At 44.0% G+C, this 25,011-nt stretch overlaps 1 protein-coding gene across 1 annotated transcript in view; it reads right to left on the bottom strand.

Moving 5' to 3' along the window:
- Positions 1–18,688: 18,688 nt before the first annotated feature.
- Positions 18,689–25,011, bottom strand: part of plpp4 (phospholipid phosphatase 4) — a gene marked incomplete at both ends in the record, with an annotated part of 66,142 nt that continues 59,819 nt past the window's right edge. The window contains 2 exons of the mRNA XM_083658469.1: positions 18,689–18,900; positions 22,533–22,703. Coding sequence (XP_083514595.1) covers positions 18,689–18,900; positions 22,533–22,703 — 383 coding nt within the window. The remainder of the gene's footprint in view (positions 18,901–22,532; positions 22,704–25,011) is intronic.

The following is a 25,011-nucleotide window of genomic DNA, read 5'->3' as shown; positions in this document are numbered from 1 at the left end:
AAGTACTAATAGAATGTGTGCTTTCTCTGTCTAAAAGAGTTAGTTTGTAGAGTTAGTAGTTATGTAGATATTAGCCGTTGAGTACAGCATGGTTTCAGCGTCTGAGACAAAAAGCTGAGATAATCGCAGTTTTGTGAAATTCAATATCAAACAGTCACTTTAACCATTTATTTTTGGCATCAGTGAGACATCAGACATAAACAATATAGTTCTGAACAGTAATTTCCTCCATAGCAGCACCCGCACCCCCTCTCCTTACAACTCCTCCCTCCGTGGGCGTGTCTCCGTGTTTGTCAGTCACAAGCCAGTCTCTCCTGCCTGTCTGAGCAGTGAGCAGCAGCCTCTCTCTCTGGCGGCCCCTCGTCGGCGAGCGTGGATGTGGCTTAATTCGTTCTTGGATTTTCGGTTGAGAGCTTTGACGAAGCCTTGTGTGACTCTAGGCTTATGCTGCGCGCTTCAAAGTGTGCTTTCCACCCAGTCCACCTTTGGAAGCCCCCACCGCCGTGCGCCCGTGTGAAAGGTTTTCGCCTACAGTATGAGAATGAGGCTCGTTCGCTTCTGGGTCCTCGGTTGAGCTCAGCTGGAATGCGTGCGTTTCTGGCCAAACAACACTCAATAGTCTGAGCACCGTCGCCACTCAGTGGGTCGGCGGAATGGATTGCACACGCCCGGCGGCTCTAACAGTATAATAGAAGATGCAAAAGGGCCAGATCAACGATCCACCGTCAAAAAAAAAAAACGATTTTTTTGACGTATCCATACGTCGCTGGCAGTTAACGGTTGGATTCTGCTTGACGTATCAGTACGTCGTTGGCAGTTAACGTGTTAAAACAAAACTTGGAAAACTCGTGTTTGGTTGATGATATCTCTGCAGTCATGTGACCAGGCTGTTGACCTGCATGAGGAGGAGGTGCCAGACTGCTATGTCTGCATAATGGTTCTTCCACCCACTACTGAGTCTCCTGACTCTGCTCAATGACGAAAGCATAAAACTGCCAATGTCGTGTTTGTTCCTTGTTACTGATAGAGAGTTCACTCATCCAATCCCCCAAACAACTCAAAACAACAGAGTCAATACCAACAGGAGGAGACACTGTTTAACATTGCTAGGCACTACTGGCATGTTCAGCTGTGCTGCTCATCCCACAAATGCAGGAACCTTAAAAAAGAGACAGCATTGTGAAGGGAAATGAACAGTATTTCCAATAAGATAAGATACAATGCTGAGGATACAGTAACAACAGCAGAGATATGATCAACCAAACACACGTTTCCAAACTTCTTTTTTAGGAGTTTAGTTACTCATATTTGACAAAACGGGCAGTAACTTCAGAATATGAATTTTTGACATTTGACATTTGATTTGTTTATTTAGACGGGACAGTGCAAAATTAATGGACACAAAGAACATAATCAGAGTGTAAAAATTGCCGGATTTAGCACGAGACTCGAGCACGAGGCTCGAACACGTTGCACATGGCACGAGGCTAATTTCCATCCGTAGTCCCCAAAACAAACAGGACATACGTGGACATACCTACATACAATACAATACATACATACATACATGTGCAGCCGGCAGTAATGGTTTCTAAATATACTCAGATTTGCAACATGGAACATAGACATTATTGCTGGAATATGTATTTGTCTTGGACCTTCTGGTCTAAGAAGTTGCATCAGTTACCATCATTTCTCCCACCTGCACTGAATTCAGTGTAACTGTTCTTACATCTGGTGAGCTTTTACACATCGATGCCTTCATCACACAGCAGATTTGTTTCAGATTAGTCGCTTCAGATACACAAATGCTTTGAGATCTTGCCTACATGATTGTATCTAGTGACCTGAGAAAGTTGCACGCGCGCGGTTTCTTCTGAAGTGAAGCTGTTCAGGCTTTGTCCAGGCCAGCATCTCCGCACACATCCTCCTGTGCACCCACACCACTTTAACGCCCTGATGAACCCTGGCGTGGAGGCTATTTCCTTCATTCACCATTATACTATCATTACTCATTCTGTCACCACCACACACGCACACGCACACGCGCACGCACACGCACACGCACACGCACGCACGCACGCACGCACGCACACACACACACACACACACACACACACACACACACACACACACACACACAGACACATTACAGGTGTGGGGAGACTTTGTAAGAGGGAGCAGATGGCCATCACAGACCACAGTGCAATGCTGGTCTGCATAATGAACTCAATTAAGCCTGGGTTAGACAGCCAAGCAGGCTGCTGTAATCGGAGGCAACATCAGATACAGGAGAGATCAACCGAGTCCAACCCAATCAACAGGCAGGTCTGAACATGGCCTAAAGGTTCCTCCAACGTGCAATACACTACCAAAAAGAAATTAAGCTTTTTAATAGAACTGTTAACGGTGGGCTGAGGCGAAATCAGACCCGCATGCATTTTTAATCGTCTCATAAATCATGAATTGATTATTTTATTATTTCTTGGTTTTTAAATGTTTCCTTCTTTAACTCAATCACCGCCGCCAGAGTTTCAAAGGAAAGGTCGCCAGCCACCGGCAGGGTTTCTGATCATTTTCACTCGTCTTCCAAGACCCACAGAATATTTTCTTCTATGACTATGTAAACACGATATAGATATCTATCTCAAAAGAAAGAAGAGAGCCTCTACTTTCATAAGGGGGAAAAAGTTTAATTCTACCTTCATCCGTTCTTTAGTTATTGACACTTGAATGTAGGTAGTGTTCACAGAAAACGTCCATCTGTCCCCAAAAAGCTGATTTTTGTAAATGAAAAGTCATGTTCACGGGTCCTGAAACAAATCCCATGTCTCTGATGACAGATACTGGCCGGTGTTACACCAAACTATGCACCCCATTATGATCTGGTTTCCCTTTCGGCCCAAACATGCCTGAGTCTGGTCACAACTTGTGATAGAACCTTGCTTGTGTTGTATTAAAATCTCATATTATGTACATTGCTTTTGATAAAAGTGAGTGCCAAGTGGGAATTGTAAATTGTATAAAACCAGACACAGAGATTAACCCATGGTGACCTACAGTATTTTACCTGTTTAATAGATGCTTCTCTGCTTTTATGCAGCAGGTGGCGGTACTCAACTCAACTCATGACACCTCTAACTTCTTCATTCGCTTCTTCCGTTTTTCACTTCCTCCACTTGCTCGGTCTCTGTCTCCTTCTCTGGCAGGTGGACAGAAAGAGATATCGACATGCATGGATGCACGCGCAGGCACACACACACACACACACACACACACACACACACACACACACACACACACACACACACACACACACACACACACACACACACACACACACACACACACACACACACACACACACTCACACTCACACTCACACTCACTCACACACACTTACTCACACACTCACACGTGGACACTTTGTCCCCAGAGTGGAGGTGTCTGTGAATAGGCTGACAGGTAATTCCCTGGGTTCTGATGTTCCCCCGAGTCATTCAGCTGGAACAGATTGAATTCCGGGAGCTCTCTGCCAATGAGATCTTCCTCACCAAACCTCTTACAGGATGGTTCCTCAGCAAGGCACCATGATGACATGGTAGCTACTGTATATCTGAAGGATTTTCCTCCAAGACGTTTCCTCTTTTTTGCTCAACATTTCAGGTGGATATCGTATATCCTGTGTCAATGTTGAAGGATTAGAAGTTAGTGTCTGATAATAGGTAATCCATAGAAAGTATTGGACGGATGGAAACATGCAGGAGGTGGCCAAGTTAAATGTCAACCCAGATGAGCACAGAATTATTATGGCAGATTGAAAAGCCATTTTACTGTAAACTTCTGAACTGGTTCTGAACTGGTGTCAGAAACATCCTGATTGCCAGTTATGGGTTACTATGGATGTTGTGCCAACTTATGCTGACAGATAATAGGCTAGATTAAGATTAAACCGGACAGACGTCCGTCCGAGGAGCAGCCAGGAGCAGTGGGCTGCCTATAGTGCCAACCATCTTCATTGTCATCGTCGCTGGTCAGGTGGTGATCTTCTTGCGTGTTTTTACTGGGGGGTTCATATTGGAGGAAACCCCAGGTGAGCACAGGGAGAGCATGCAAACTCCACACAGAAAGGCCCTTTTCACGAGATAGCATAGCCCCCCTGGCCAACGACATGGGGGCCCTCTGCACCACAGCATCCCAGGTGGGAATCGAACCCATGACCTTCTTGCTGTGAGGCGACAGCGCTACCACTGCACCACCGTGGCACAAGACACACGCTCAAACATATGCACAAGCATGCATGCATACACGCTCAGAGGCTCTGTATCAGCCAGCATAAATCCATACCGTTTTTATGAGAGCTCAAGACACACACATTAGCATCCACACTCACTCACTCACTCACTCACTCACTCACTCACTCACTCACTCACTCATCGCTAACAGAGTCAGGAAGAGGAACCCTGCCAAGGTCCCTCAGTCATCATCAAGGAGGAGGGAGGGAGGGAGGGTGGGTTAAGCCCCGGCCTGAATAGAGTTTATTCTCTCTCTCTCTCTCTCTCTCTCTCTCTCTGTCTGTCTGGCAGATAAAGCCTTCGCCCCGCAGCTCTGCAGATAGCAGATAAGCAGGTCCAGGGCAGCAGCACCGAGGCAAATAAACTTTCCCCCTCGACTCAGCATTAAAAAAGACACGGTACAAAAGATACAGGATGGGACAGGATCCTGTTGATCAACATGCTTTCTATTCGATGCCTTTAACATCCAATAGGGAGCATTACCACCACGAAGTCTATCACTCAACATCTCTGAAATATAGATGATCCAGCCTGTAAAAGTGTCACCGCTCGGTCAACCTGGGACATCAATGGCTCACTATCATAATTTGTTCCATTATATGTCCGTTTTGGAATGAAACTGCTCAAATAAACCCTCGGCAGTTCCGAAATAACCCGTTATGAAAATATGAAAATTAGTTTTCTTGACATATACCGTAAATCATATTTTGGGACCTACAGGAACTCGTATAAATCTTTTTTTTTGACAGCCAAAACCATCCTGTGAGTTTATGAGGCTTGCGCTGCAAAGCAGGAAATAGGGCTGAGAAGAACACAAATATAGACTGAAAAAACAAATGTAAACATATAAATAAATTGTTCAAGCAACTTATACTGCGCACAAGCTGGTTGATCAGGGCTGATGGTCTTCTACTGCTCCATGCTCAGCTCACTTATGGCTGGCTTGTCTCTTTACTGCTACAGAATCTTTGGCTGTATTGTTTTTCACCTTATGTTTTTCCTCTTAATGACTTCTCATCTGAAATGGCTCCACTCCTTCTGCAGTAGTGCCTTCCACTGTCATCTTCAATGACTCCTTCTTGTCTCTCGTTCAGGGTATTATATGCCGTGGGTGAGAAACTGCAGCATAGTCTGACACACACACACACACACACACACACACACACACACACACACACACACACACACACACACACACACACACACACACACAGCACACGCACACACACACGTGCACACACACACACACAGCACACACACAGGAAGCAAAGAATATACCTTGTCTTTTTGATGAAACTTCTCTTCGTGTGATCATAGAACTGCCTATGTCTATCGGTGCTGTAAGGAGATCATTAGAGAGACAATGTAGTTGTCCGTTACTGCTGGGAATCAAGATTAAAACCAAGGCTATACATACATACAGTATAACAGTTAGCAGTCATACAAATGACAAATATGGATCAACTGTGACTTATGCAGTCAATGATCCTCATAAATCATTATGCTTTTAGAAAATAATTCATTTACGTTTTTCTTTATTTCAGTACCAATATCAGTTTGACTTACAGTGATGAGACCTCGTAAAGATTTACATTGCAAGTTTAGGGGCAGGGTTTACCTTCCAGTACATTACTAAACACACTATTATGTGATAGTAAGGTCCAGAAAGACAGTGTAGTGTGTGTGTGTGTGTGTGTGTGTGTGTGTGTGTGTGTGTGTGTGTGTGCATGTGCGTGTGCATGCGTGTGTGCGTGCGTGGGTGTGTGTGTGTGTGTGTGTGTGTGTGTGTGTGTGTGTGTGTGTGCGTGTGCGTGCGTGTGCCTGCATGCGTGGGTGTGTGCATGTGTGCGTGTGTGTGTGTGTGTGCGTGGGTGGGTGGGTGCGTGCGTGCGTGCATGTGTGTGCAAAGTTGAAGCAAAGGAAACTTGAAATTGTACTTTTATAGGCTACTTTTGACAGTTTTGTACGAGTTTAGAAGTCGACAATTTTAAAGTTTAGCAGTGCTGACAATGCAGACTGCGGGTTGTTCTCTCTACTGTCACTTGAGCTCTGCTTAAACTTCAGCCTTCTGCCATCAGTGAGGAACAGCCCCAGCAAAGATAAGAGGAGGATAACAGAAGGTCCTCCATACGCCAAACCCTGCTGATTTGAATGGAAATATCAGCTTTGTATATATAATATTTCCATATACTAAGGCTAAGTCTGAACCCTCTGAACAGCTGTTTACACTGCGATGTTCAAAAAATTTACCCAATTACAGCAACTCAGGTGCTGTAAGTTACATAACATCTCACAGAAGAACCGTAATTAATCTTATATGAAAACGTATTTCATCATCAAGTATTCAGCATAACATGCATTGCAGATAAAGTTCTGTGTTTGATGCTTCTCTGTGGGAGCAGAGTCAACAGCAGAAACACGTGGGAGTAAAGAGGTGGGGAGCGCCTGAAAGATTACAAAATGTTCAAATAAAGCTACCGAACATAATAAAATGAAAGGGTTTTTCTTTTGCTAGCAATTTGATTTTATCCTACGCATAATGTCAAGGCAAAGGAGGGAGATGTTAACATTGAGGTGTTTATCCAAGCTTGTATTCAGTTTTACCTTGACCTTTTGTTCGGCAGCAATCCAAGACCCAGTATGGGTCTTGGATTCTTTATGACCTTGTTGAAGAAATGTGTGTCGGAGGTTAGTCTTTCTTGAATTTTTTGAAAGGAGATTCTTGTAGGGGGAAGAGTTGTGCACAGCAGGAGTACACTTTTTTAAAGAGGAAGAGATTGAACCTGTCCAGTCCTTAATGTATCTTCCAAGGATGTACAGAATGTGACATTAAAGATCTCTGGCGACATAGTACTGTAAGTTAAGGCACAAGGGTTACGGTGAGGTGCTCACTATATGTTGAGATATTGGCTGCTCAGGAAGTAATGAAAATTGATTGAACTGTCATTTTTAAGCGGCACAGCAGCTTCTATAAGTGACATGTGTGTCCGTCCGCCCGTCTGCGGAGAGATGTGCGCGAGGGGATTTGAGCTGTGCACACACACACGCACGCATGCACACACACACACACACACACACACACACACACACACACACACACACACACACACACACACACACACACACACACACACACACAATACGTGCTGGAGTGCCTCTGCCCTCAAGAAGGTCACCAGATGGATGGTCCTGGGTGGTCTTCAGGTAGATTAGGAATATTTTGAAATGACCTTTACAGTTGATTCCCAGCAGTGAATCAGTGAATTAAGCACATACAAGTTGAAGCACACAGGAACAGGAAGACTATTATCTATCTATTATCATAGCTATTTGAAGTCGAGGGAGAAAGATCCATTTCAGTGCTGCTTCATAAAGTGAGCTAAAAATTGATCTGGCACCAGTCCAGAAAAGTAAAGTTTTCCCAATTCCCAATTCTGATGATTAATTGAAAAGGCTTCCTTGTGAGAACGCCTCCATTCTTCCAATCAAAGTTTTTTTCCTTTGCTAACTTTTGACTATAGCATGCCTCGGATTCATGTGATCAATTTTGCCCTCTGAGCAAGGTGAACAAGAGTGCAATCGGTATCATCATTATAATATATATATATATATATATATATATATATATATATATATATATATATATATATATATAGAGCAAGCCAACAAATCCATAGCCGTCCCAGCACTGCCTCCACTCTGACAGAACTGCTGTAGGCTATATGTGTTGATGAAGAAGACATGACAGAAAACATTGGGTTCTGCTACACTACAGTATATAGCACAGAACCCTGGAGGAATTTCCTGGGGCATGAAAGATACATCGACACGAGTCTGCTCCGTGCTTTTGATCTATTATGAATGTCAGTTTCCACTTGAGCTCTCATTCATGCTGAGCTGTAGGTTGACTATCTCACACATACAGTATTTATAATGTATAATTATGTGTCACCCAATACATAGAGGTTTAGTTATTCAGAACACACCCTCATACAGCAAATGATTGAATTAATGTCCATGATACATGATATTGTATTCCATGCATGCACATTTGGCACTTAATGGCATCTGAATTAGATTAGCCAAGCTCAGAGGCGCCTGCAGGAGTTAGGTTTCTCCAACAGGTTCAGGGAGAATTTGAATATCTACATATTATCACACCATTCAGGGAAATCTTTTTCCAGGAGTGCCCTGTTCACATTCACACACACACACATTCACACCTGGAAGCTGACCAGTATGACCACAGTAGTCTGATCTGCTGGCCACTGCTGAGCAGCTCCACTGGAGCGGTTGGGCTTATAAGGGCCTTGCTCAAGGGCACCTCAGTGGTGGTAATGAGGGAGGGGCAAGCGCTGCCTTTAGACTTGCAAAGTTGCAATTACAGCCTTTCATCTGGAAGCTACAATTAAGAAAGAGGCATTAAGGCGCCCCGAGCGGATGGAAATAATATACGCATTTTACAAAGACTTTTCATTTTGATGATGTCTTCTGGCCTCGGGGGAACCCATGTGATCTAATCAGAAAACATGTTTTCCTTTTGTCTTTCCAACATCTGTTCCATCTCCACAAAACAGACCTCAAGAGTCTCATATTCCTCGACTGACCTATTAATTATGAGCCAATCTGATTATTTGTCGGTTGCTTCAGACATCAGGCTCATCAGTTATTCAGAAATAACACAGTTAGACAAAAAAAATAGACCAAATAAGAAGAGAGGACATGGTATTTATTACTCAAAGCTTATGTTGTAATGAATTCAAAACAAGTCGTGAAATTAAGCATTGCGTTAGTTCATGCAGGAGACGGAAGTCATAGGCTACGCCCCCCGCTGTAATCAGCTGACAGGCGCTGATTGGATCAGCGTTTAATCATTCACCAATCACATCCATTCTCACAACGAGACGGTGCATTCAAAAATGGCTCCCCTTCTACACTGGTCTTTGCTACTCTAAATGCTGCCACACACACATCGCTGCTGCTCCTGCGGCCAAGCTCGGCCTCCACCACCCCAGCCTCCACCTTTCTAGCTCAGAGTCTGCATGGCTCAAAGGTTAAGCATGTATTCTAGCTCAGAGTCTGCATGGCTCAAAGGTTAAACATGTATTCATTGTCTTGCTTGGGCTGACACTGTTTACTCACTATGGCTATCAAATTAATCTTGAATCTCGTATAGCCATGGTGGATTCTGCATTGTGCTCTGTGTTCAGCTTAGCATGCTGCTGGGCCGATTCAGGGAGCATCTTCTGTAAAGAGCGGAGCCATCAGCGCCAAGCGCCAAACATAACTGTATTTCCATTTGTGCAATAAATGGTTAAATCTATGACAAGAGTGTTCCTGAATAAACGATGGATTTGTGCATTACGCTTCTGATTGAGTTATTGATGAGTGGTGGCATATCTTTACTGAAAGATACATAAATTAGATAAAAGACAATAAGCTACAAGGGGTTTATTTTTTTTATTTTTGACAGGGAAGACCCTGTCAAATGCTCTAGCAGAGTCAAACTGATCCCATGTCCATAATTGTTTTTGTGCACCATTTCGGCAGCATCTATCCAACTGGCATGTTAATGAGCCGTGCGCCCCCCTAATGGTGGACACTAATGTTACCGCAGGCTTACGAGATCCCCATTTAAATTGCATCTCAAACAGGAGATGGCTCAAAAACACTAAGGCTGATGGACCGTTATGCGCGGCGTCTTCAAGGGCGTCGCAATGTTAAGCGATATTAGATGCCTGCTGACTGTTGATGCATTCGATCCAGGTTGATTTGACTGCCATTCAACATGACACCGCTCGTCCATACTTGGGGGGGCGATGCCCTTGAAGGATAAAACAATATGGATGTCCTGAGGTATGAGACACACAATGTCATCATCGTTCACACGGCTGAAAGGATTACCTGCCTTTTGTTTCCCAGGTAAACAAACACAGCTCTTAGCAGCGCTACCAGGTAAATAATGCGGTAACACTTTACAATAACGTACACAAATCCTATAGTAGTTACTGATAAACTAACCATTAACTAATCGCCAGTTAATCATTCGCTAATGAAAAATTTGGCATTAGTTTATCACTAGTTAATCATAGTTAATGAGTAGGTAGTCATTAGTTAATGATTAGTATCTAATTTCCTGAGTAGAGTAGTTAATCAGTACCTAATGATTACTAAATTTCAGCTCGTGAATAGAGTAGTTAATCATTACTTAATGATTCCAAAATGTCAGTGCGTGAATGTATTAGTTAATCATTAGTTAATCATTAGTTAATCTTTTTGTGTACCCTATTGTAAAGTGGTGCATCATACTCAGTAGTTTATGAATACTGAATCATTACCTGTCCATTAGTTACTCTTTTCGCACCCTAATATAAAGTGAAAGATATCCTTATCAAATAAACACTCCCTCCAGGTGAGATTCGAACTCTGAACCCCAAGATTGTTAAATTGTAAGTCTGGTTCTCTACCATCTGAGCTAACCAGCCTGTTACTTGGTAGAGCCATACTATAGGTCTGTAGAATCAGAGACTAAGTATTATGTCCTATCCACATACTACTTTCTGTTCAAGTACTTATAGTTTTTAAGATATATTCCACCCAAATACTACCTTCTCTCCAAATACTTATAGTTTTAAAGGTATATTCCATCCAAATACTACTTCATGTCCAAGTACTTAGGTATGTTTCAGCCAAATACTACTTATGTCTAAGTACTTGTAAGCAGTGTTGGGAAAGTTACTGAAAATTGGTAATTAGTTACAGTTACTAGTTACTTCTCTCAAAAGGTAATTTAATTACTTTAAAGTTACCAGTTACTTCAAAGTAATTAGTTACTAGGGAAAGTAACTTTTGCGTTACTTTTAAAAGTCCGCTTCGATTGTTATTAATGCACACATTATGTTAGTGTTGCTGTGCCACAGTGTGGCATTGAACATTCGCTTATTGGGGAGGCTTATAGCCTATCAAGGTCCTTAGCCTCTGGGGCTCTGGCTGCAGCTCTTTCCCCGGACTAGGTCTGAGGATCAGAAACTGGGTAATCCTCTGAAGTTGTCCGTTATTTTCATGTCCTAAAGTAACTAGTAACTAGTCCAGTTACTATTTTAGTAACTGTAACTGAGTTACTGAATTTGAAAAAGTAATTAGTTAGATTACTAGTTACTGAAAAAGGTAGTTAAGTTACAGTAACTAGTTACTTAGTAACTAGTTACTCCCAACACTGCTTGTAAGTACTTGGACAGAAAGTAGTATTTGGGTGGAATATACCTTTAAACTATAATACTTGATCTCAGGCTCTACATTCAATAGTATGGCTCGAACAAGCAACAGGCTGGTTAGCTCAGATGGTAGAGAACCAGACTTACAATTTAACAATCTTGGGGTTCAGGGTTCGAATCTCACCTGGAGGGAGTGTTTATTTGATAAGGATATCTTTCACTTTATATTAGGGTGCGAAAAGAGTAACTAATGGACAGGTAATGATTCAGTATTCATAAACTACTGAGTATGATGCACCACTTTACAATAGGGTACACAAAAAGATTAACTAATGATTAACTAATGATTAACTAATACATTCACGCACTGACATTTTGGAATCATTAAGTAATGATTAACTACTCTATTCACGAGCTGAAATTTAGTAATCATTAGGTACTGATTAACTACTCTACTCAGGAAATTAGATACTAATCATTAACTAATGACTACCTACTCATTAACTATGATTAACTAGTGATAAACTAATGCCAAATTTTTCATTAGCGAATGATTAACTGGCGATTAGTTAATGGTTAGTTTATCAGTAACTACTATAGGATTTGTGTACGTTATTGTAAAGTGTTACCAATAATGCTACTATAATAATACCGGTATGGTACAGAACATACCCACGGACACAGCATTCCTTCTTAGCTTTCAGCTGTGGAGCAAGTTTTAATGAGTAAACAGCAGAATGGCTTCCTGCATAATCCATGATGTGTGGGTGTGTATTCCTGCTAGGTAGAAAAAGTACAGACTGTACTGTAATTGCTCAATGTCTCTTTGGACACCACAGTGTTTTAGTAGTAACAGTGTCTCTTTGGACACCACAGTGTTTTAGTAGTAACAGTGTCTCTTTGGACACCACAGTGTTTTAGTAGTAACAGTGTCTCTTTGGACACCACAGTGTTTAGTAGTAACAGTGTCTCTTTGGACACCACAGTGTTTTAGTAGTAACAGTGTCTCTTTGGACACCACAGTGTTTTAGTAGTAACAGTGTCTCTTTGGACACCACAGTGTTTTAGTAACAGTGTCTCTTTGGACACCACATTGTTTTAGTAGTAACAGTGTCTCTTTGGACACCACAGTGTTTAGTAGTAACAGTGTCTCTTTGGACACCACAGTGTTTAGTAGTAACAGTGTCTCTTTGGACACCACAGTGTTTAGTAGTAACAGTGTCTCTTTGGACACCACAGTGTTTAGTAGTAACAGTGTCTCTCAGGAAATAATAGGCTTTTTTATTTTTAAGATTCTCCATCAGCTCGCAAACAGAGGAGAGAATGTTCCCTCGGCGCTCGAAGACTTTTGGCAATTTATTTGAAGCATAGACTTCATTACAGGCTGGGTTCTAGTCCAAGGCATATGAGACTGAATCAAGACTTATGAATTGTAAAACGGAATTCAAAAATGCAATTATGTGCTATTTGATTATTTATGTCGACTAATCGATCAAATGTGTGAAACCACGCAGCAGCAGCAGCACCCAGCCTAAGGTGAAGTGGGTGTATCTACACTGGAGGCGGTGTTAGCAGACAGAGCTCACACAGATCACTCACAGGAGTGTGTACGGCCTTTCTTTCGGTTACCCTCACCCCTCGACTTAACGGCTGCGTGGCTCTTTACCGCTGTCAGTGGTCTTTAATAAGCTTTTAACGCGACACACGATGTCACTATGTCAGCGGCTTATCGCTGCTGATGTCTGGGGGAGCTATAGAACCACATTGATTTGTGGCGTGTCTTGGTCTTACTTGTTATTCAGCGTGACTCATTTTCATTACTTGCGAGGCCGAGGCCGTGAGCCTTGATAGTCATGCATTCGCAATGTTCAGGGATTCAATTTGCAGCCTTTCACAACAACTAGCTGAATTAATTCATCATAATCAAACCGTATTAGTTGCAGTGCCTTGGGGTTAATGTGTTGAGGGTACTTGGATACTTTTGGCAACTGGAGAAAATGAATAGTTGATGTTTAAATTATCATTGTGAATTAATGACCCTTGTGTGTGTGGCTAGTTACATTCTAGCTAACCCTGATTGGTTGTTTTTTGTCAGACCTACAACCAACATTATAATGAAATCATATTGGCTATACTGCAGCTTTAAATAAAAATGTTAGTTTCATATTTCTGTAATATTTTCATTTTTTATTAGCACATTTGTTTTAAGTATAAAAAGTGAAATTCTTGTAGCATCTCATGCAGACATGCTGATAATTAAAAAATTAGGCAAGATCAACCCTGAACAATTATAAAAAGTAATGCAAGTAAAAATAACTTGGTAACAAAACTAGTTGCTTTTTTAAAGAAATGAAGCTTAGCGAAAATTCTATAAGAGAGACCTGTAGTGTCATTCATTCACTCTCCTTCATTCATTCACTCTCCTAGGAGAAACCCTCTAGTTGTCATGCCCACTTCTTAATCACCCCGCTTTTCCTGCTTCTAGGAGAAACCCTTTAGTTGTCACGAGCACTCATTCATCCGTCTTCATTCACTTCTTTCCCGCTTAGGAGAAACCCTTTAATTGTCACGGGCACTCATTCATAACACTCGGTCATCAATCACCCCTTTTCCCGCTTCTATCTAGTGTCACTGTCCTTGGGCGGTAATGTTTAGATTAAACCAATCAGAGTAAGACACATCTTCCCATTCAGCCTATTATCTAAGCTAAAAGCCCCCTTTTTCTCTCTGTGGGGTCTGTTGCTTGTGGTCTGGGGCCTTCTCCAACAAGAACAAGACCTCACCTTCCATCACCACCAGGTCTAGACTCCACGGCGGGATATTCATTCCTATTCCTGGCTGCATTACCCCTGCTGATCATGACGTCATAATCAAGCTGACGTCATGATGGAGTCTAATCGCCAAAATATATCTTATGTGCCTACCGGGCCCGGCGCCACGAGGGGGCGAAAGGGGGCTTTGCCCCCTCAGTTCAATTTTCTGCCCCCTCACTTACATTTTTTTTTTTTTTTTTTTTAAATAGAATAGTTCATCTATAAAGGCCAGTTAGACAATGTTTGTACCTGACATGTTTCGGCTGCTGTTTCTGCAGTCTGCTGTTTCTGCAGAACCGGAAAAAAAAATCAGCTTCCTCCCCAGTTATAACCGCCCCCTCAGTCATTTCATCCTGGCGCCGGCCCTGGTGCCTACAGGCTCATGTATCTAATCATCTAATAAATCATTGTCATTCTGAAAATGTGTCTCTCTGATTGAAATACAGTGACTCAAGTAACTTCACAGCACAGATTAGTTGATTAGCCCTTTGATACCACTCCCAATTCAATTAATATGAAAAGCAGCAGGCAGTCGTCAGCATACATGTTTATTATTGAAAACACAAGAGTGCAGCACAAGTGATGCAGAACAGCACAACACACACCTCCACTTAGAACAGAGAGTAACACGCACACACACGCACACATGCACACACACACACGCACGCACGCACGCACGCACGCACACACACACACACACACACGCGCGCGCGCACGCACACACATACACTGCTGCTTCCATTGAAGCATACATTCATTGAACTGTAGGCCTGTATTTTGTCATCCAAACGCCTGCTGCTGTTAGGATTGTTCATAATAAGGAAAAGGGTCAAATCCAGTAATTTGGCTTGCAGTTCCCTTCACAGCCACAAACGCCGGCTCCAATGATGAAACTTTCACAACATACATCGGCCTCCTTTGTTCGTCTTCATGGACAGATTTCACACAGCTGCAATCCTTTATATAAAGTATAAACAGCAAAACACGATTCAAAGAGTTCTCAAGGCCAAACATGCTTATCCATAGAAAATAGTGTTTTCTCACAAATGGAACTGGCATGCCATAAGACAATGATATAAGCTTATCTCTTTTTTTTCTTTCTCCAAAGACAACTACTCATTACATATGTATGCGTTTGCCTTCAAGCCTTGGAATGGTAAAATGACTGAAAAAACAGACTTCAAATAGTAGAAAGCACTGGGTTGCCCTTGATTTGAAAAACAAAAAATATATAAGCATCAGTAATCATTTTATACACTTGATATATATATTTTATTTTTTACTTCTGATATATTCTTTTCTGTAGAAAACGAGTTTCTTTTCAAAATGAGACATCCACCATTTGAAAAGAAAAGTGTCACCTACTCCTACAAATTTATAGCACCAATTGACAAAAATAAATAAATAAAAATAAATAATAATAATAATAATATTCATCATCATCATCATCATCATAATCATAATAATCAAGAAACAGTGGGTAACTTAAGTTGGTGATAAAATGACAATCCTTTTACAGACAGGATACTTTTTTTCTCTCCTCTAGAAATGGATCGATAGTGTTCTGGAAATGAACTTTTCAACTGTTTGGCATCTAACATGAGAAAAACAAATGGCAAAGTAGAAACATCTGCTGACTCAGTGAGGCAACCGTAGGTCTATAGAACATAATAATGTGTCTGACAATCATTTCATGCCAAATCTGCCTCTAGATGGTAGAGTTACAGATTTCCGGTCCCGTGTTGAAAGACTGTAGACTCCTCTGGAACCAGGTAACAGGTTGCAACTGTTCAGCCCCATCGAGTGCCGTCAGAGTCTGACCCCCAGAGTCCAAAAGTTCACTCCTCATACATCTTTGTGTTGTGTTGTGTTGTATTGCACCAGTGTGGAATAGACCTTACCATTGATGGTTCAAATACACTGAGCACGCACACACACACACACACACACACACACACACACACACACACACACACACACACACACACACACACACACACACACACACACACACACACACACACACACTTTTAAGAAGCTGCCAATGGGTTGCGCTAGTGATAGGAGCTTGATTGGGACTGATTTAAATAAATGATGTCGAACAGAGACACTCTCCTAGTCTAGTCTAGTCTAGTCTAGTGACTAGTCTAGTCTACTGTATTCCTGTCCTTCATACAGTAACAGCCATGACCAATTGTGCTCAGGATAACAGGAAGGCCAGCTGAGCGCTTGTAGGGTACGGCTAGACTCACAAGTCATGACTGGGTGGAAACAATTAAGAGAGTTTAACGAAAACCCTGCAGTGCAGAATCAATCCTCTAGGGCGGCGCTACCTACAGTACATATTGGGGTGGTGACCTGCAGAAGTCGTGTGCTTGTTGTAAAACACTGTTGCACCAGCAACACGTGCGTTGTAGGATGGCTCAGCCGCAGTCACCGAAGAAGAAATCCCCTTGAACGTTTGTTGATGCGTGTTCGCAGGATCAAATCATCGCTAACGTTGCGCTCGGGAGGGATGTCCATTTTCCAGGTTTTATAAAGCTCTCTGCGTGGTACAAAGTGACTCACTGTACTGTGTGTTTCATTATGGAGGATATTGGGTGGAGGGAGGGGGGGGGGGGTTGGATCATTCTCTCCTGATGTATGTTACCATTACAAAGTCATGACTTCTTACCATTCTGAACAGACACATGAACGTCAAAGTTGGCATGACTAACGTCAGGACAAGATCATAAAACTTTTAGATTGGGCTTACTGGTGATTTCAAAGACTACAGTATAGTCTTTGTCTTCCTATGCTGTAGCTCGCTCGGCTCGAGAGGTGATCTGAGGTCGGAATTCATCCCATTCATGTCACAGCAATGATACAAAAATAACCCCCAGTAACCAAGGATACAAAATTATCTATCAGTCCCAACACAACAGAAAAGAGGCTACAAATTACTCGGATGGCGAACCTGGTATTTGGATAATGTGTCTTGTCTGCCATAATAGAATATAATAGGATGCAATCTGAGCAGAGGAAAGCCACAAATCTTTGGTGTCTGCTACATTTCGATGTGGTCTCCCGATATTAAGGCTTTGGAATACTAAATAATGAAACATAAATGAATTAATATTTCGAAAACACCGTCCCGGTTCAGGCCCTCTCCTGAATACTAGATTGTCTATAGTGGCCTTGAAGCGATATTTGCAACGCTTCAGCTGGCTGTGTGGGTCACCTCATATGGTCCTAAATGCCCTCACAAGCAGCAGCAGCAGCGGCTAACCTGCGTAATGAGGATTAATGCAGGATCAGATTGGAGTTTAAACACACTTCCACCAAGCCAATTCCGGCCGCCTGTTATTGATGGCACTCATTGAGCTACAATTTGGCTCCCCGGTACCCACCTCTGGGGCATCTGTTAAATACACAGAATAACCTTTAATAGTGATATAGGGAGGGAGAGCGAGGTGGAGGGGTGGAACAATATGCAGCGAGGCATAGAGAACTGCACAGGCAACAAGATGGAAGAATAAAAACGGGTGGAGTGGAGAGGAGTAAGAACCAGGTTGGTGGAACGCTGAACTGAACGCCGTCCTTGTCATGGGCCAGCGCTCATCCTCTCTCCAAAAAATGCATTGCTTCTATATTTATCATTATGTTAACATGTCAGGAATTGTGAAAAGCAAGAGGAGGGGTAGAATATTGTGCCATAAGTCCTCCTTGAGTCTATATAGCAAGTGTCACACCTCCACTGGAAATGCAGTGTTGCAACTAGACATCGAAAAGGAAACGCACACAGAATTGGAAACATTGGATTTTCGCCAAAACTTTCTATTGATCATTGTTCCCGTAATTATTTTGAACTGTGACATCTAACACGCTGTAATTAAGGAGTAGTAATGAATTAATAACTGTTATTTAATAGTTCAATTGCTGTGACATTTCATGGGATTGTATTGGATCTGCCTTTCCAAACCCCCTCGACAGGCCGACATCAAACGCACGGCGGCATCAAAATAGCAGCTAACCCCCCTCTCCCTTCACCTCGCGTCACATCCCTTAGACAAAGACCTTTTTCCCCCTTCATGTTTTCGCCTCTTCCCTCTCAGCAGTGGTGTCCCATATTCTTAGACTCCGCTCTCATACGTCTAAATATACACTATGCATGGCTGCTGATTTGAATAAACAGAGGATGTGCTGAAGGTGGTAGAGAGAAAGAGAGAGAGAGAGAGAGACAGAGAGAGAGAGAGAGAAAGCAGAGAGATGGTCGAGGTGCGTCGCTGTCCACTGGAATGTATACAAGTGCTAGTCAGTCAGTCACTGGGAATGGGTAGGGGGGGGGGGCTTGGCGGCGGGCCAGGGGGGTCTGGGCGGGCACTAGTCATACGGGCCCCTCGGTCAGACCCTCCAGGGGGAGGCTGGTGGCGTTGTCGGTGGGCTGGGGATCGTCTTGCGGGTGCGAGGGGATGTGGGCGCAGCCGGCGGCCAGACTGGCATAAGGCAGGTGGCAGTCCATGTGCAGGAACGGCGGGTAGTGCTGCCGGTAGCAGACGTAGGCGACCAGCAGGCCGATCACTCCTCCGACAAAGGCGTCTGTAAAGTGCAAAAATGCATATTATGTATTTTTAGGGTATGGATCGGTGGGTAATTTTTAGCTCGTGTGGAGGAAGTGGTGGAACCTCTTCGAAATGGATTTGGCATTATTTTCCGTCGTCGTCTATTCCTGGTAAGCGTTCTTTGTGCCCGGCTAAGTTGAGTGGGTGAGCAAGCAAACTGAAAAGCCAAGGCGATATTATGGACTTCTTCTGGGAGCATTGGAATACAATATAACATTGATTTCCAGCAGTGTGAAACTCCACACTGCATGAGGCTTGTGCGTTGTGAAATTTTCATTGCACTTCTGTCAACTGAATTTAACACAGTGTGACTTGGTGTAGTATATTTATTTGTGCCGGCGGGACAGTGATTGGAGGCCCATCCCCTCCTCCTCCTCCTCCCTGAGGAGTGAGGACAGAGTGCGCCACCAAAGTGAGTGTGCCTCCAAAGTGCACAGGGAGCGTGAGTTTATTAGTATCCATCAAGCATGGCTCAGCAGCCAGGCTAATGGCTGCTCCCAGCTTGTGTTTACTCTGAGTGCAGATTGGAGACCCTCAAGTTTAATGGGCTGCACCGCTGCTACTTACTTACAGTCTGTCTGCTGCCGGAGAGGAGGAGGACCAGGAGGAGGAGGAGGAGGAGGAGGAGGAGGAGGAGGAGGAGGAGGAGGAGGAGACTATGTGTCTCCTGGTCTCCTGCTGGAGAGGAGGAGGAGGAGGAGGAGGAGGAGGAGGAGGAGGAGGAGGAGGAGGAGGAGGAGGAGGAGGAGGAGGAGGAGGAGGAGGAGGAGGAGGAGGGGACTATGTGTCTCCTGCTGGAGAGGAGGAGGAGGAGGAGGAGGAGGAGGAGGAGGAGGAGGAGGAGGAGGAGGAGGAGGAGGAGGAGGAGGGGACTATGTGTCTGCTGCTGGAGAGGAGGAGGAGGAGGAGGAGGGGACTATGTGTCTCCTGCTGGAGAGGAGGAGGAGGAGGAGGGGACTATGTGTCTCCTGCTGGAGAGGAGGAGGAGGAGGAGGAGGGGACTATGTGTCTGCTGCTGGAGAGGAGGAGGAGGAGGAGGAGGAGGAGGAGGAGGAGGAGGAGGAGGGGACTATGTGTCTGCTGCTGGAGAGGAGGAGGAGGAGGAGGAGGAGGAGGGGACTATGTGTCTCCTGCTGGAGAGGAGGAGGAGGAGGAGGAGGAGGAGGAGGAGCAGGAGGAGGGGACTATGTGTCTCATGCTGGAGAGGAGGAGGAGGAGGAGGAGGAGGAGGGGGAGGAGGAGGAGGAGGAGGAGGAGGAGGAGGGGACTATGTGTCTGCTGCTGAAGAGGAAGAGGAGGGGACTATGTGTCTCCTGCTGGAGAGGAGGAGGAGGGGGCTATGGCCATGTTCACATTACAGGCAAATCCGATTTGCTGCTAAAGTCATTAATCATCATTATCTTGATTGGTTCCCCAAATCTGATTTGGGAGTGTGTCCGCACTTCCACAAATCTGATTGGGCAAGTGTTCAAGTCGAATCTGTGTATCCAGATACAATGAGACTATCTGCATGGGTTGCTAGGGTAACGACATAGCAGGCATCAGTAAACAAGTAGCTCTGAAGGTGCTTTCCAACGCAGAAGCACGAGAAATGACCATCATCTCTCGCCATCCAAACAATCGCGCTCCTGCAAAAGACTCTGAAATCTGATTTGGAAACTACCTTCATAGTGGTTTGGGACAAGTGACACAAATCAGACTTGGACCGTCCAGACTCATAAAACCAATCTGGATAGAATCATTAATAGGTCATTAAAGTTGACAAATCAGATTTGACCTCCTAGTCTGAACATGGCCTATGTGTCTGCGTTTGAAATTGTGTGTTGTGCTTTTGATGTGAATGACTCCTGGCGTTTATGTGAGGTGTCTGTAACGCACTCGGCCTGCTCCTCAGGAACACAACGGTTCTCCAGAAGTAATTAAGTATAAAAGTATGACAAAGTCGTCATCATTATATTACCACATCTTCTCTCCCCCACACACCCGCATATTCTATCTGCCTGCCACGCTTCATCCCTCCGAGCCTCCCTCCAGGTCTTTCTGAGTCGTTATGAGAAACAGAAGGCTGTAATTATTCTTTTCTTCCCAGGCTGCTTATCTCTTCTTAACGCTATACCTCACTGTCATCTGAGGCAGCTTTCAGGAAATCAAATCCACTCATCACCATTTAGCTCACAGAAACACGCTCATTAGCAAGACTTTAAACTCTGTCCAGCTACACCTACAGTACTGCCATATATATATATATATATATATATATATATATATATATATATATATATATATGTTTTCAGTTTTGGCCAATGCCCTCTGCTGTCCTGGTCACTGCTCCACCCCCTCTACCTATCTGGGGAGAGTTGTAGACTACCACCTGTTTCCTCGGACACATGTTCAGTCACCAGTCGCTTCTTTTCACCTGACACCGAGGAGTTTCACTGGCAGGACGTAGTGCGTGGGAGGATCACGCTATTCACCCCCCAGTTCCCCTCCCCCTTTAATAGGCAACCAGAGGAGGCACTAGTGCAGCGACCAGGACACATGCCCTTAATCCGGCTTCCCACCCGCAGACAAGGCCAATTGTGGCCATATGGGCGCTTGAACCAAGGCGGAGGTAACAAAGGGGCTCGAACTTGTGACCCTCGTGTTGGTAGGCAGGGAATCTACCGCTGCACTACCCGGGCGTCCCACCTATTGTAAATTCTAGGAAGTAAGGAAGTTAATCTTTATTTGTATAGCACCTTCTCAGCACAGATGCACAGAGTGCTTCACAGTGATTTAAAAGCAGATATAAAAAACAGAAAATAGGACATAAAAACACAGCAAGCAGAATAGAGAGGCAAAGTAACTGCCTACTTCCTGCTTCAGCACTGTACCAGAGATTTTCATCCGCCATTTATTTTCCCATACACATTTAAAAATAGTTTTACTGGTTCAAACCAAACGGTACAGATATATTTAGAAACAGGAGAGATCGCATAACATTTCACTGGGACCAAAACATAAAAACAAAAATGCAGGTTTAAAGAAAATATTTGTTCGATGTCGTTTTTTTAACGTTTTGGTGGAGTGAAATGTTCTATGGTCTCTCCCGATTATAGCGTTAGCTGAACCGTTTGGTTCAACGAAGTACAACTATTTTATAAGCATTTTACGAAATGTCTATCGGAAAATAAATGGCGGATGAAAATCTCTGGTACAGTGCTGAAGCAGGAAGTGACGTTCCACTTTGCCTCTATACAAATTAAGAGTCCAAACGCCCGTCTGAAAAGGTGGGTTTTCAGCTGCCGATCTCCACGGAGGCAGAGGCTTTTCTTTCTTAGACTTTTTGGGCCATTCCTGACTTTTTGGTTGATTACATTGCAAATGTGTGTAATTGTAATGTGTGTAATTAAACCAACACAGAATGGCTGTTTGTAATGATGTGTGCATCACTCACATTCACCTTATGAATTATTAGCATAGTAACAAAAGCAATCTTCTGCACAGCAATCCTTTAAAAGGCTGACATAAGCAGATTCAACACTGTATGTCGAACAATTAGCTTTGCCTAAGGTTGCAAAAATATAATCCAGGACATCCCGTTGTGTCTGCGCTGGCTGGGAGACTGACCTTGCCAGTGGTGCTTGTAGTCGCAGGTCCGGGACAGCGCGATCATCATGGCGCTGTAGAGGGGCAACACCATGGCACAGAGACGCCAGCTCCGCCCCCGGCCCCGCTCAGTAAAACACTGCAGCTTCCCCGCCAGGTAGAAGGAGGTAAAGCCGAGGCCCGAGAACGCAACTGACAGGGAGGGGAGAGCGGCATAGAAAGACAAAGGAAGGAAGAAAGAGAGAGAGAGAGAGAATAATAGATCACAGACTTCGGTGCTTCATGCAGCATTGAATTAGGTCATTAAGGCCGACTAAATGGGCAAAAATGGCTAATTAGTGGCCAAAATGAGTGAACACATGTTCAGCACCATGGAGAGCGGCATTCGTTAGCGACTGATGGAGCTCACCTGAGCGGAGTTGGAATCAACCGTCAAGTGGACTATGATGAGGGAGAGAGAGAGGAGAGGCTGCACGCCAACTCTGTGAGCGAGGACTAAATGGCTAGTGATCGGGTGCTCCAACGGGTATCAGAACTAGTATAACTGATGCACGGTATTCAGTCTGCCATGCAGCTCCTCTCTGCACAGTTCTTTTAATGGCCGCTGCCTATAATAATAATAGAGACACTGCATGAAATAGGCCACGCCCATCACGGGGGAAAAGCTCCGTTCATTTCCACACACCAGCGTCCTTGAATTAAACATAGCTAAAAGCTGTTGTGTGGTGGGCTGCGCAGACAACAAATGTAAAAAATCGCCAGTTAAAGTTTTTTTGTACTCCTGAGCAAAACAAGGAAGCCATTGAGAATTGGCGAGAAGAAAAATGTGGATCTAGCTGTCAAGAAGTAAGTTGGAGTGTTCATCTCCCGTATATACGATCTTTTTGTGCAAGACGCAACCATGCACGTGACATAGGAGAACGCCAGGATTGGCGGGGGGGGGGGTTTCCGTTTTCCCCCGTCTTGGGCGTGGTTTCTGAATGATGACGCGTTACGCAGTGTCTCTATGGAATAATGGAATAATGGTTCTTCTACAACAGCAAGTGGACATCACAAAGCAGCCACGGGTTGCCTGAGGGCACACTGAAAACCAAAGCCCTGTGTGGGGAAAAACACTGGTATCTCAGCTGCTCTGGCTCGCTGCACTCAAGGGGGTCTGGTCTGTCTCTTGGTTGATGGTGGTGGAGTATAAAAGCAGCAGCCTGTCTAATTGTATGAATTAAAGGCAGTGTGATGGAGCTGGTGGAGGGTGGTGCCGAGACAGGGTCATTAGTCTAGTGCCGCAGCGGGCCAAACAGAACCCATCAGCACCCATCAGCTGCCCATTTGTCACTGGACCCCGAAACTGGCCGCGAATACTAAGGAAGCCCGGGCGCGTGTGCAGCCTGTAGAGAGGAGGAGGAATGGATCAGCGCCGGGCCCGGGAAGACAGGGCAGAAGAGAGAGTAAAGCCGTCCTGACATGCCGTCCTGCTGATAGACAACAGGAGTTGGGCTCCATTAAAAAAAAAAATCCATTTCCATTAGGAAATATAGACCAATAGACTGAACAGCTGGTGTATCAGGCAGATATTGGCATTTCATTACACATTGGACAGCCAGTGTCATTTACCGCTGATGTATGTCATTTGTTTGGCATTTCTATGATGAAATTAATCTACTGTGCTACAATGTTTGTCTATGTGAAGCCCTTAACCTGAACTGACTCCAGTGCTGCTCTTCTTCTTCTTCTTCCTCTTCCTCCTCCTCCTCCTCCTCTCCTGGCTTTCTATAGAAAGTTTTGATCGCCCATGATGGAATAAATGTTGTTTTTAGAGGCTGTTTTTTTATATCCTGCCAAGAATTGCATTTTGGGGGTACCACTGAAGTCAATTTAAAGATGTTGAATATCAGCACAAAATACTGACTATCTCCACTGCTTCAGTCCAGAAGTATCAGTGGTGGTCTCAGCCTCTAAAACAGGGGTGTCAGACTCATATTAGGTAGAGGGCCGGATTTGTTCAACTGAGACCTCATGGGGGCCAGATTTTTTTTTTTACTAAAATCAATTCGACTCATTTACCCATTTACTTCACAAAAGAAATACTGCTCGTTCCATTTCTCTTGAAACTGCCTGCATTCCGTGTCAACCTTTCTCTTTTTCGACAGCATCTTGTTGATTCCTTTGTTTTTTGGTAGGTAGCCGAATGCGCGATTCAATTCCAGCGTGGCATCATGGCGGCTTTGTTTACACCTGATGACCTACTGACATACTTCCTTGTAGTGCAGGTTAATTAACTTATGAATGAACTCTTAGCTTGCTCATTAGCCACACGTAGTTCATGATAATGGGGTGCGAATTTAATAATAATAATAATTCCCCCCCCCCCCCAAAAAAAGAAAAAAAAAATCCAAAACATCTCGCGGGCCGGATGAAACCTGCCCGCGGGCCGGATCCAGCCCGCGGGCCGTATCTCTGACATCCCTGCTCTAAAAGGTCATATTGGTCAAACACTGTTGAA

Source organism: Poromitra crassiceps (genome assembly GCF_964638095.1).
Source record: "Poromitra crassiceps genome assembly, chromosome: 22".
NCBI lineage: Eukaryota > Metazoa > Chordata > Actinopteri > Beryciformes > Melamphaidae > Poromitra > Poromitra crassiceps.
Note: the sequence above shows the minus strand (reverse complement) of the source record. Positions and strands in the feature narration are given on the sequence as shown.